The sequence below is a fragment of the Lepus europaeus genome, chromosome 1 (assembly GCF_033115175.1).
Source record: "Lepus europaeus isolate LE1 chromosome 1, mLepTim1.pri, whole genome shotgun sequence".
NCBI classification, from domain to species: domain Eukaryota; kingdom Metazoa; phylum Chordata; class Mammalia; order Lagomorpha; family Leporidae; genus Lepus; species Lepus europaeus.
Window position 1 is genome coordinate 15684001 of NC_084827.1, and position 13118 is coordinate 15697118.

At 44.5% G+C, this 13118-nt stretch overlaps 1 protein-coding gene across 2 annotated transcripts in view; it reads right to left on the reverse strand.

Moving 5' to 3' along the window:
* The window catches only part of EXOC4 (exocyst complex component 4), an 862020-nt gene that overhangs the window by 789308 nt on the left and 59594 nt on the right, over window positions 1-13118 (reverse strand). For both annotated transcript variants that reach the window (XM_062198862.1, XM_062198781.1), the window contains exon 4: window positions 4292-4476. In XM_062198862.1, the coding sequence (XP_062054846.1) occupies window positions 4292-4476 (185 nt within the window). The remainder of the gene's footprint in view (window positions 1-4291; window positions 4477-13118) is intronic.

Here is a 13118-nt window from a genome sequence, read left to right on the forward strand (position 1 = left end):
ATCCTTTATAATAGAGTATGTTTTACTTTATTTGTGTTCTTGAATACAGAAATCCTTAGACATACATACCTAGGTTTATAAAAACAAAATTAAATGTATTTTCTCTAACCATTAAAGTTCAAAACAAAACAACTTCTGACTCATCTACAGCACAAATTCAGTATTTCTCTCTACCTGCTACGTATCCAAATTCAGTCTTTACAATGTCAGAACATAAATCCCATTTCCTAATACAGAGTACTCTTTGACCATATATAGACCTTCTTCAATGAGTTTTTAGCTAATATTTTAGACTTTGCAAAATTCATGTGTTGTATGTGTATATATAGATATATATGAAATCATGTGTAGTCTTCTCAGTTGTTTCAAACTACCTACAACTTTGTTGTTCTCAAATCGTGACTTTGATTTATACCTTCGAGTTCATTTTTGAGTATTCTTTCTACAATGTAAATCAAAGACACTAGTGATTTACTTTGTGTTGTAAATTCCTGTCTGCGAAGTGTCTCTGCTGCCCGTGCACATCAGCATCTACCTGACCAGCCACGAAGCTCTGTGTGGTCCACTGGCTTCCGGCACGCAGTGCTCAACAAAGGTTGGCGAGGCTGACTTCCGCTCTTTTCTGTGCATCAGAACAAGGCTTAACTGTACAAAGCAGAAGATTCAGCATTGGTCTGAGTAAAACAAAGTCTTCCTTAACTCTCATACAAATTAGACAGCCCAGCCAGGGTGAGAAAAGAGGCTCCACCCCATCGAAGATCTAAAACTGTGACTTCTATACGCAGAGTGACCCAGTGTGTGTGATGGCTTAATGGCATGCATCCGTGTCCCACAAAGTAAAAGGGAGACAAGCGAAGGGTGACTGGCAACTCTGAAAATTTTACTGTGAGTCTCCACTGAACAGCTTGCAAGCTGAAGACCTACTAATCACCTCAAGCTTTATCAGACGAAGGAAAATGCAGCTTATTAGGTAGTCCTATGGACACCAGGAACCAAAGAAGGGTTGTCAGCAAAAATGAAGAGGAAAACGGATATGAGGTAGGCAAGTAACTATCTCCATCACAGAAGATAACAGATTTTCTTCCTAGTTCATATGAAATCTGTTTTTGAAATTCCTAACAATATCCAGATCAAATCTAAATGTAAACTTTTTTATATTTATTTTACCTTGAATCCTTTTGATTTGCAAACCAAGGTCATTACTTTAATCCTACATAAGTAAGTTTCTTTATTTGCATTCTCATTATTGCTTCTGCTTCTGTATTAGTTTGCTCAGGCTGCAATAATAAAGTGCTACAGACTGGATGGCTCATACATTAGGAATTTATTTTTCCACAGTTCTGAAGGCAGGAAGTCTGCTATCAGACTATGGGCTGGGTTGGTGTCTTCCAAGGTCTGCATCCCTCATTTGCCAATATTTCCCTCCTCCCTGTGTCTTGTCATGGTCTGCCCTGTGCACTGTGTCCTAAGCTCTTCTTATAAGGACACCAATCCTCTTGTATTAGGGCTCACCTTAATGACCTCATTTTAACTTAGTTACCTCTTGCAAGACTATCTCCAAATACAACCATATCTGAGGCACTGGGGATTAAGATTTCAATATATGTTTAAGAAGGGGGACAAAATTTAATCCATTGCACCCTCTTTTTGGTGTCATCCTCTGAAATACCTTAATCACTGGACTGATCACTGTTCTCATTTGATATTTACTATGTTTCTTTCACCATATTACCTTTTTCCTCTTAATGATAAGGAAAGATTTCCCTTCATATCACTGACTCAATTCTCCCATCTTTCCAGAGCTTTTATTTAAATTTTTATTTGAGAGAGGGGGAGGGGAGGAGGGGAGGAGGGGAGGAGGGGAGGAGGGGAGGTGAGGGGGAGAGGGAGAGAGGGGGGAGAGGGGGAGAGGGGGAGAGGGGAGACAAGCGAAGGGTGATAGGGAGAGAAATCAAGATCTTCCATCCATTAGTTTACCCCCAAAATGCCCTCAGTAGCCATGGACAGGCCAGGCCAGAGCCAGGAGCCGAATACTCAATCCAGGACTCCCACGTGAGTGGCATGAACCCTGTACCTGGCCATCACCTGCTGCCTCCCAAAATGTACATTAACAGGAAGCTGGACTGAAGCAGATGAGCTGGAACCTGAACCAGGCACTCCAATAGGAGATGCAAGCATCCCAAGCGGTGTCTTAACCCCTGTGCCAAATGCCTAGGCAGGAAATGACTTAAATGAAGTCTTACATTTACCTCCTGCATTTGGGTTTTCCTCACATTTGATTCATGCTTTAGTTAGCTCTCTCATGTCTCTCCCTAGTCCATTCATATAGCTCCCCATTACTGTTGCATAGGAGAAGCCATATGCTTGCGGCATACAACCATCAATCTTCGCGATATTCAAAAATAAGCATGTAATCGGCCGGCTGTCTGGTCCAAGCTGGGCAGGTCTGCTGGTTTTGGGCAAGTCCCAGGTGTCTCTCAGTCTCCTCCAGGGCCAATGCCACTGTGTCAGCGGTAGAGGCACTGTGCATGTCAGGCCTCTCTCTGTATCGTGCGCTCTCATGACTGCCAAAAGCAAAAGGCCAAAACCCAAGGGTAGGAAATACACTTCTCCTCTCAAAGTTGGGGGGTAGGGGGTAGGCTAAGGAGGGGTCATTTTGAATAATGAGCTAATCAGTGACAGCCTGTTCCTTGCATTCTTGAGAAACCTTCACTTTAAGACTCAAGCTTTCATAGTGACTTTATATGTATATTTTAATGTTCTTCCCCTGATACCTCAAGATAATGCTCATTTTCCTTTATGCTACAGAATACTTTCATGGAACTCAGTGATTTTATTATTTGTCTTTGTATGGGAAGAAATCTACCCAGACCCGCTATTTGCCTGCTGGCACCATGCAAGGCACTTCCTTAGCACTTCCGCCACCTGCCACTTTTTCCTCTGTCAAGGTATGGCAGGTGCATTGCTCACATCTAGTCTTGAAGTCCGTCTGAGGTACAGCATCTCTAGTTGTGCCTGTCTTCTAAAAAGAGGCAGAAACTTCTTGTTCCCTGTCAGGGTCTCTGACAAAACTGAAGAACCACACACACAAAGTTGGCATTTTTTTGTTCCAGCAGGACAGGTCTTGGAAGACGTCATTCCCATAATGCACTGCTACCAGTGCTCTTCCTGTCTGCAGTTAGGTGGGAAAGTAGGAACAGCCATCCAACCTTCTCGGAGGGCAATTTCTTTTTTATTTGAAAGGTGAAGAGACAAAGAGGTCTTCCACTTACAGGTTCACTCCCCAAATGCCTGCAACTGCTGGGGCTGGGCCAGGCAGAAACTGGGAGACACGATCTCAGTGCAGGTCTCCCATGTGGGTGGCAGGGATCCAAGAACTTTAGACATCACCTGCTGCCTCCCAGAGTGCACATTATCAGGCAGATGGGACTGAAAGCAGAGTCGGGACTCAGACCCAAGCACTCCAGTATGGAATGTGGGTATCCGAACCAACCCGCTACACCAAACACTCACACCTCACGGCCATCTTAGAGGAAAGCTGGAAGGTCATGACCATGCACAGTTATCTGACATACAAAGGTTCTTCAGAAAGCTAGTGGAAAATGGAATTAAAAAACAAGTTTATCTTGGCAAAAAAACAACTGAAATTAATGCATAATTTTCTCCTAACATGCATTTTCCTTGAATTTTTGAAGACCCCCTCATGTGCTAGTAAGTGCAATGTTCTCCTATCTCGCAATCTAAATCTCATCTTATTCTCTCCCAGAGCTACACTAACCTTCTCAATTTCTTGAACCCACCCAGGTCCTTAAATACAGATCTACATGGCAACCAGCCGAGGGATGAAAGATGGACTCTCTCTGCACCTTCCCTGAACTGCTCCAGAGAGAGGGCTGCCTGGAGCTGAACACAATCCTAAGTAACAAAGAATCTCCCAGCTTGCCTTCACACGTCTACAGTTCATAATTAGGCTTGACTTCACTGTCCAATTCAAGGATTTTTCACTTCCTCCTGAAAGAGTTTCTGGTCTAGTTTCTCTAATATCTAAGAGGCTCATTGTAAATGTTTCTTACACATGCTGCACAAGAGGACCATGATCAATGAGTGAGCAAACTAAACATCAGCCTCTCAGAACACAAAGCTGGTTTTGTCACGGCAAATTCTCCAAGTTTCAGAGACAGACGGAACATTAAAAGGCCGAGAGTCTGCCGCAACATTCCGGAACACAAAGGACGTTCTTGAGAAGACCACACAGCCACCAGACACGAGGCGAAGAGCCTCTGTAACCAACCTCATTTTCCCCTTTTCCTTGTTGCGCTGCACCACGCGGCTGGTGGATTTGATGTAGAGGTGCCGGTGCAGCTCATCAATGAGAACCAGGTGCAAGTTCATCTTCTTGCTGTGAAGCTCCAGCCTGAGGTCACTCAGTCCTTCCACCTGGAGCAGGGGGCCCTCCAGAGACTCCACTGCAGACACCTGCAAGGGGGGGAAAGAAAGCAAGCCTATTTCAGTGCAACTAAAAAACTCAGCGCGTTTATAAACAACAAAGACACTTTTGTTAAAGGTACTAGCAAAAGAGAGTCTGTAAGAACCTTATCAGCATACAGGAGACTTTGAGTACAATGGGGACAGGCTTTAGTCTTGCCCTTGAAGAGTTTATCATGGGAGGTAGATAACGGTAAGGCAACCAATCTGAGGCAGACAGACCTGAAGACATGCAAAACCCGGCAACAGATCTGCACACCCGATCTAATCCCACGTGCACTGCTTGAGCAGGCACACGTGTGAAGGCAGCTCCCCAATTACATGACCGCATTGTTCACAGTCGCACAAGAACCCCACGTGCTAATGGCCTAAATCCACTTCTAACCGACATTCGCCTTTGCAGACTAAGACGAATGGAAGCGCGCTGTGTGCTGGCGCCAGGGCTGGGTGAGGCCAGGTCACATGTGTGCCTGTCCCACGTCCAGGCTCCCTCATTTCTCACAGCCACTGAGGTGAGTGGGTGCAGGCTTTACCAAACGCCCCAGGCGGACAGCAGCAGGCAGCACCTCTGTCTGGCCCGGTGCTGGCCGACAGAAGAAATGGGGCTTGAATGAAGAACAGAAGAGAAACTGCTGAGGGGAGACTCCTACTGGAAAGCGGACAAAAAGGACCGAATGTATGGAAGTGAGGCACGAATGCCCACAGTAAGTAGCGAAGATCAAGGATTCTGGGAACCTCCAACGACTCCCTTTGAACCTCAGTGCGGGAGCTGACGAGGAAGAGAAAGACGACGTGAGTGGGAGGAGCCTATTTCTTCGTATGTATAAAATCATTGATGTGGGCTTTTTTGGACAAATCCTAGACGTTTTATTTTAAAGGAAACAACTTCAAGTAAAGAGCATACTCTACACATTCTTTGGAGGAGACAAACAAAATAGGAAGAAGGAAGCAGCAAGGATGCACAAAAATTAGAGAGCAGAGCCAGTTCCAACCGGAGCGCAGAAGCAAAGAGCACAGCCGAGCTCCCTGACAGATTAGCGTGCGAGGACCAGTCCCCGCTGCAGGTCACACAGCTAAGAGGCCCTAACAGGTGCAGAGGAAAAGCAGACGCTAGGGCCACTTCAGCTTAAGACCATTAAATTTAATTACACAGCCAAGCATGATGCGCCTAAAGAGTAGAGTATTTGCACAAAAGCAATTGACAATTACAGCCATGGAACACACTGGGGAACAAAGCTGTTGGCCACAGATCTTCAGCAGTCTAAGGAGCCATCTAGGAACAGGAAACACAGACAGCTTTCTAACCACCACATGCAAACCAGCCCGAAATAGGGAGGGCAATGCAATGGCTTTCCTACCAACACATCACTTGTTTTGTGATGTGCTATCATGAAATGTCAGCAGCAAATACGTGTCCTTAAGTTAAGCAAGAAAGAATCGAGGGACGGACTCGTGACAAGCCCTGGGCAGCTCTGCCCTCTGAAGCCTGCCAGCTCCTTTTCACGCTGACTTGCAACCGCCCCTGCTACGAGAGAGCGCCACAGGGCCCCGTGTGCGCTGCCAGCAATTCCAAACAGAAAGGCGGCCTCACAAAATGACCAGAGTGTCCCCAAGGAGGAAAAGCAACAACAAATTCATTTACACTTGTGCCCCAAAATGGATTTTAACTCGGGCTCTAGCAGAGAAGAGAGGATGCATTAACCTTCAGTGACATCAAGATCCAGAAAACGAAAAATAATTTGGTAAACCACTGGCCCATCATATAGCCTTATCCCTTAAGGTAATTAAATCCAGCTGAGATATTTAGGTTTAAAACCACCCACTGCACATCCACACTTGATTTGTTTGTAGGAATGTGCATGGAGATTTTTAACCCAAACAGCTCATGTTCCAAATACAAAATGATACAACATTGTCAACTTTCAAAGTCACCTAATGAATGTTTTTAATTCATACGAAACACTTAGCCTAGTGTCTGATACATACTAAGTGCTCGCTAAGATTATTTTTTTGACAGTCTATGCTGTGGGTGAAGAAACTTCAGAATATTTCCAACGTGGTTTCAATGCAGAATCTTCAGCAACCGTCCTTTGCCTCAGCAAACCATTGTAACCATTTAAATGATCAACTTCCCGAATATGTCTGCTTGACCCAAAATACAAGTATAATTAAAATATACACAATCAGGGGAAATCTAAGAACTTGGAGGATCTTTAAGTCCTATCACACATAGAAGGATCTCTCGTTTCTGTAGGAAAATACAAGTTGTTTGTTTTGTTTGTTATTGCTTTCCTGGCCCTTACTTAAGCCTTGAAAAAGCTACAACTACAGAAATGAGGCAAGGTCATATTGGCTACTCCGTTTATAACCTTATTAAGTAGTACTCACACCCAAGTGTTTGGGCCCCTATGCCCACGTGGGAGACCAGGAAGAAGCTCCTGGCTCTCTGGCTTTGGTCTGGCCCAGCCCTGGCCATTATGGCCATTTGAGGAGTGAACCAGCAGATGAAGCTCTCTCTCTCCATCTCTCTCTCTGAAACTCTATTTTAAAGATTTTATTTATTTGAGAGGTAGAGTTACAGACAGTGAGAGGAAGAGACAGAGAGAAAGGTCTTCCTTCTGTTTGTTCACTCTCCCAAAAAGCCGCAACAGCCGGAGCTGCGCCAATCAGGAGCCAGGAGCTTCTTCTGGGTCTCCCACGCACTTGGGCCATCCACCACTGCTTTCCCAGGCCATAGCAGAGAGCTGGATTGGGAGAGGAGTAGCTGGGACTAGAACCAGTGCCCATATGGGATGCTGACGCCACAGGTAGAGGATTAACATGGCGCTGGCCTCAATTCTTTCAAATAAAATAAATCTTTTAAAAAAATGTTCTTGAAGTGTTTTACCTCTATCCTTTTAAGTAAAAAAATCAGATTCATAAATATGACAGACAACATTGAGTGACATCACAAATATATTTTTAAATTACAAGACATAGCAGATGGAAAAGCAAATAGACAACATACACAGTATAGTGAATTGGTAAATGCTGTGTATGCATTTACTCACAGTTCAAACAACATGCATACATTCCCCCCAAAAGATCTTACAGCTTCTTACAGATTCTCCAGTGTGTACCACCATGTTTTTATTTCAAAGGCACACAGATATAGAGACAGAAGTAGATTTCTTCCATCCATTGGTTCACTCCCTACATATCTGCAACAACAAGGGCTGGGCCAGGCCAAAGCCAGGAGCCTGGAACTCAATCCAGGTTTCCTATAGAGATGGTAGGGACCCAAGTACCTGGGCCGGTACCTCCCTCCCCGTGTACACCTTAGCAGGAAGCTGTATCAGAAGTGAAGCCTCTACACAAAGCAGGCACTCTGAGCGGGGATGTGGGCATCCCAAGTGGCATCTTAACCACGGCACCAAATTCCCACTTTTTTTTTCCCCAAAAAAAGAGATTCATTTATTTATCCAGCAGGGAAACAGATGGGAAGCAGAGCAGCTAGGACTCAAACAGGCACTCTGATAGGGGATGCCTTTGTTTTCAGTTGCTGCTTAATCTGCTATGCCACGATGCTGAGCAACCTACACCATTTCTTAGATTACTACCCAATGACAAGAGTCAAGTAGATGGCATTTTCCTTACATATATTTTCTTAAATAAACGGGAAGAAAAAAAGATACAGCTAGCAGGGAAATTTTTTTCACTGGATACCTATTATCATCTAACAGAATATTGGTATTCTAGTTAACACAGTTGGAAACTGCTCATAGAAATACAGATAACAGAAATCTGTTTTAGAGCTAAAAACAAGCATTTCCTTGAGAATTACAAAGATAAGCAAACATTTTCAAAATGTTTTAACACATGTTGAACAGCACATTTTGCTATTAGAAATATACCCATGTTAAAAAAGAAACCAGAAATTCTGAAAAATGTTTCTATAGCTCAAAACTAGGTCAAATGTGCAGTTACAAAATAAACTTAAGCACTTAAGAAATCTGGCCTTGAGAAATAATTCTATAACAAAGAAAAATCTCTGTAATGAGCAGCTACTGTACTTTCGAATTTTCCTCCCCAAATGTCTTTTTCTCAATCTCCTTGTAACCTGAAATCTAAGAACTTACTGTTTCAGAGTTAAGCGCCTGTCTTCAGCCTGTCTTGCTCACGCTCCCTGGGTAAGACGATCTACTTCTGTCCTCTGGATGAACCAGCGGCCACGGTTTACCTTTCGGAGGAACACCGAAGCTGTTCGCCACAGCGGCTGCTTTAACGAGCAGTGATAAAGGAAACCACCGGCGATCGCAGTGAGCTAGACCTCACCAAGGTGACTCATCGGAGTTCACGGTCTCTATAAGATCTGAAGTTCAAACCAACGAGCAAAGAAGCACTTCTAAGTCAGTAAAAACCATCCTAGTAACTAAGGGATCGGCTCCCGGATGAAAATGCTTATTTTGGCAACGCTCTAAAGAAAGCGAATGTACCACCAATGCTGAGTCCAAAACAAATTATTTGCTTCAAGACACTGATATATAGGGCTCCAAAACGCTGTGTCAGTTTTCAGTAAGTCAGTAAGTGGATGTCAGGAAGCGTTTTCCTGGTAAGATAACATAACCAACACAACCAGGAAAACCTTGGCCTGGCCCAACCCATAGATCCAATAGGAAAGATAAGAAACGGGACTATGCCAGAGAACCTTCTTTCTTCCTACAGATACATATAAGTCCACAGAAGCCAAACAAGCATACTTTCTGAAGTCTCAACTAGATGAAAGAACAAAACACTTCAGCTGTTGGCAAAAGAAAAACACCCCAGAACCCCAGGTTCTGCCTGCTGCTCCTGAAGTGTTGGAAGGCCAAATCCGATGGCTTCCAGCCTGCCCCTCCTCTTACCCTGACAGCTCTCTACCCTCAAGGGTCCACCTTCCGATTCCGGGAGCCCCAGATGGGCACAAGAAGCCTCCAAGCCCCTCTGTGAATGCAGAATGACTGAGACCCACCTCTAAGCAAGCTGGTGAAACCAAGCCCCTACCCAGCGCCGTGAATGCAGATCCCCACAGAATTATGGGAGTGGTGCAGCTGGCCCTATAAGGGCCTTCTCCACCTGCTCCACAGGCCCCACGAGCTCGCTTGTTTCTGCAATAGAAAACACCTTGGTCTGGTCTTGACATGTTTCTTTCCCAGGAACCGTAGGCCCCAGGCAAAATAACGACCACCTGCACAGGGTCCTCAGATGCCCCTAGACTGACTGGAGCCCACTTTACCATCATTAAAATTCCCTAAAGGACATGACATTGCTGACCAATTAAAGGAGGACCCATGAGCACTGCAGACCAACCAGGAACTTGGACAAGTCCCAGCTTCAATCCATAAGGACATTCACTCCTAAGCACTCACCGCACAGGAAGCCCAGGAATTAGGAACAGTTGCCTGGCGTCTTTCTATGCCCTAGAGTAAACTCCTCCTTTCTTCTACCACCCCAGTGACAGGGATCCACTTTCTGCCCACCAGGCCAGCAGACCCAGTTGAGGGTGGGGAAGACAGGAGGATGAGAGGGGGCAGTTGTATAGTAAGTCCTCCAACCACTTTTAGGGGTTGTTCGATATCACAGAGAACACATTTAACACACATGAAGTAGGGAATCCCAGGTCATTCATTTACCAACCACTTCTAGATTGCTACAGCTTATTTCCCAAAGCAGAAATTTTGATCTGTATCAAACAGCAACTAGTAAAGCAAACTCAGTACAGCTTAAAGAAAACAAAATAAAAACAAGCAAGAAACCTGCCAGGTATTCACTGGAACCACATGAAAATATTGTCTTTACAACTTCACAATGAGCAGATATTGGCTGCTTCCTACGGTTCAACCTATGGGTTGTCAGCATCAAAACAGAGTCACTTGTGCCAAGCTCTAATAAAATGAGGTTGGGGAGGGGCCATAAAGGAAGCCCCTGAATCACATGTCTATGACAGAGAGGGTCACAAGGACCCCCTGTAAACCACAGCCATGTGCAAAGGCTACTGCAACCCTACACAGAAACTGATTCTGCCCATTCAACCTGGGACTGACCCCACCCCTGCTATGAGTCCTTGCAGCCAAGGATAACAGTGTGAAAAGAATGTAAGTAATCCTTCCTCATTTTACCTTTAAAAACCCCTGCTTTTCTTTGCCTCATGCGAGGTACCTACGATTCACCACAGCATGTGTATCCAGGTCATCATCTCACTGATTCCCGAATAAATTCATTTCTTACAGAGCCTCTTTCTTGTTGTTTTAGACTGAAAAGTTTTAGGAGCAAGTCTGCAAAGCTTGATCTATCTGGGACATCACAGCACTGTGGCCTTTATATAACCCTATATATTTAACTGTATTACATAAACAGGGAAGAGTTTTACTAGCAAACCACAAAACCACATGTACGGACATAAAATTGGAAGCAGGTAAACCCATGTTCACAATTCCAATTGTTAAATTTAAACTTGATAACTTCATCTACTAAACTTGCTTTACAGCGTGAAATTGACTACCACAGGAGCCAGCTGGTCTTCACACAGAAATGTTGATCAGAGGGCAGGTGCTGCGGGTGCAGCAGGTTATACCTCCACTTGCGATGCCAGCATCCCACATTGAGTCCCAGCTACTCTGCTTCCAATCCAGCTCCCTGCTAATGTATCTGAGAAGGTGCATTACTTGGGGCCCTGTTACCCATGTGAGACCTGGATGGAGCTCTGGGCTCCTGGCTTCAGCCTGGAGCAGACCTGTCTATTGTAGTCATTTAGGGAGTGAAATAGCGGAAGGTACTTTCTCTCTCTTCTTTCACGCTGCCTTTCAAATAAATAAATACAATCATTTTTAAAATTTGGGAGGGGAATCAAGCATGGTACACACCAGAGAGAATAAAGGGAACCCACGCATGGCATGGCTCAGGGCTACAGTGTGAGTCTTGGGGGAATCTACAGCAATACAACCCCTGATCCTAGCTTCACTGGAGAAAAGGAAGCTGTTTCTGGCTCCCCTGTAGGAGTCTCGTCATCACCCGAAGGTCTTGGAGCTATCGACAATCTGTACCTACGACAGACTTCCCAAGAAGGCTGTGTCACAGGGCAAGGCCAAGTGCCTCCAGCAAGTACACCTTCTCCCCCAACTCCTCACCCTGGATGTTAATCAACAGTGATCAATCCAGCAATCAAAAATGTCCCATTCTATATCAGTTGACAACATAATATTGATCAGACCCATTGAGGAGCCCCATCTCCTCAGGAAACCCACACCTATAATGCAGACTCAGCACCTCTCACCATTACAAACAGGATGCTGTCTGCCGCCCCTCTCCCTTCATTACTGCCAGGGTTATTGTATGGCTTTATTTAATAAACCTTCATCAGCTCAGATGAAGGGCTGTTATTAGTTGAGCTAACAGCCAAATGATAATGCTCAGAGAGATATCAGTGCTTGTTGGTGCATTAACAAAAAGAGGAGAACGGCTGGGGTCAAGCATGTGTCAATGTAAATGAGGCGATATTAGGGACTAACGGCTTAATGCAATAGACTGGCCCGGGAGATAATGGAATTTACAGGATAAAGCAAATGAGATGAGTTATTGATAAGTGGAATGAAGGGAGGGGGGCCTGCAAGATCAAAAGTGCTGCCAAAGAAAAGGCCATTTGCTTGTACATTTCTTCTTCACTGTATCGTCAAATCTATCTTAGACAACAAAACTCAAGAGAGATCAAACGTGATTTTAGGCCATGCAAGGTGTCACCCATCATGGCCTGAAGCAAAGACTTGTTCTAAAAGCATGCTGTTTATTAAGGTTAGTCGCACGCTTTTTTTTTTTTTTTTTTGGGGGGGGGGGGTCCTCCTCTTTTATTGTTTTATCTTCTTCCTTGAACATCAGGGCTTACACCACAAATTAATTCCCATGTTTTATTAAAGCTTGGGCAGCCGGGTCTTCTGAGATAATCTACAACCCAAGCCTCACCAATGACCAATATGAGAGAGATGAAACGGGAAACTTTCTATTGTTGGAGTTCTTTCAATGTTAGTCTGGGTACCACTCCAGTTCTAGAGACCTAAGTGAGGCCCAGAAGTTCTTCAACTTCATGTCTCTAACAAATTATAAAATACAGTTTCAATCAAAAAAAAAACTGAAAGACATAAGACATAGATGATTATAAAGCAAGTCCGTCCTCTCACCATCAGATATAATATAAATATATATTTTTTCACCTGATTCTTCCATTTCTCCATGCAAAGTTTTTGCAACAATGGGATTCTTTTAAGATTTTATTTATTTTATTTGCGAGGTAGAATTACAGACAGTGAGAGGGAGAGACAGAGAGAAAGGTCTTCCTTCCATTGGTTCACTCTCAAATGGCCACAATGGCCGGACTGCGCCAATCCAAAGCCAGGAGTCAGGTGCTTCTTCCGTGTCTCCCACACGGAGACCATCAGCACTTGGGCCATCCTCTACTGCCCTCCCGGGCACAGCAGAGAGCTGGATTGGAAGTGGAGCAACGAGACTAGAACCAGCGCCATATGGGATGCCGACGCTGCAGCAGAGGATTAACCTACTTGTGCCACTGCACCAGTCCCAACAAATGGGATTCTTAAAACATATTTTTTTCCATTTGGCAATAC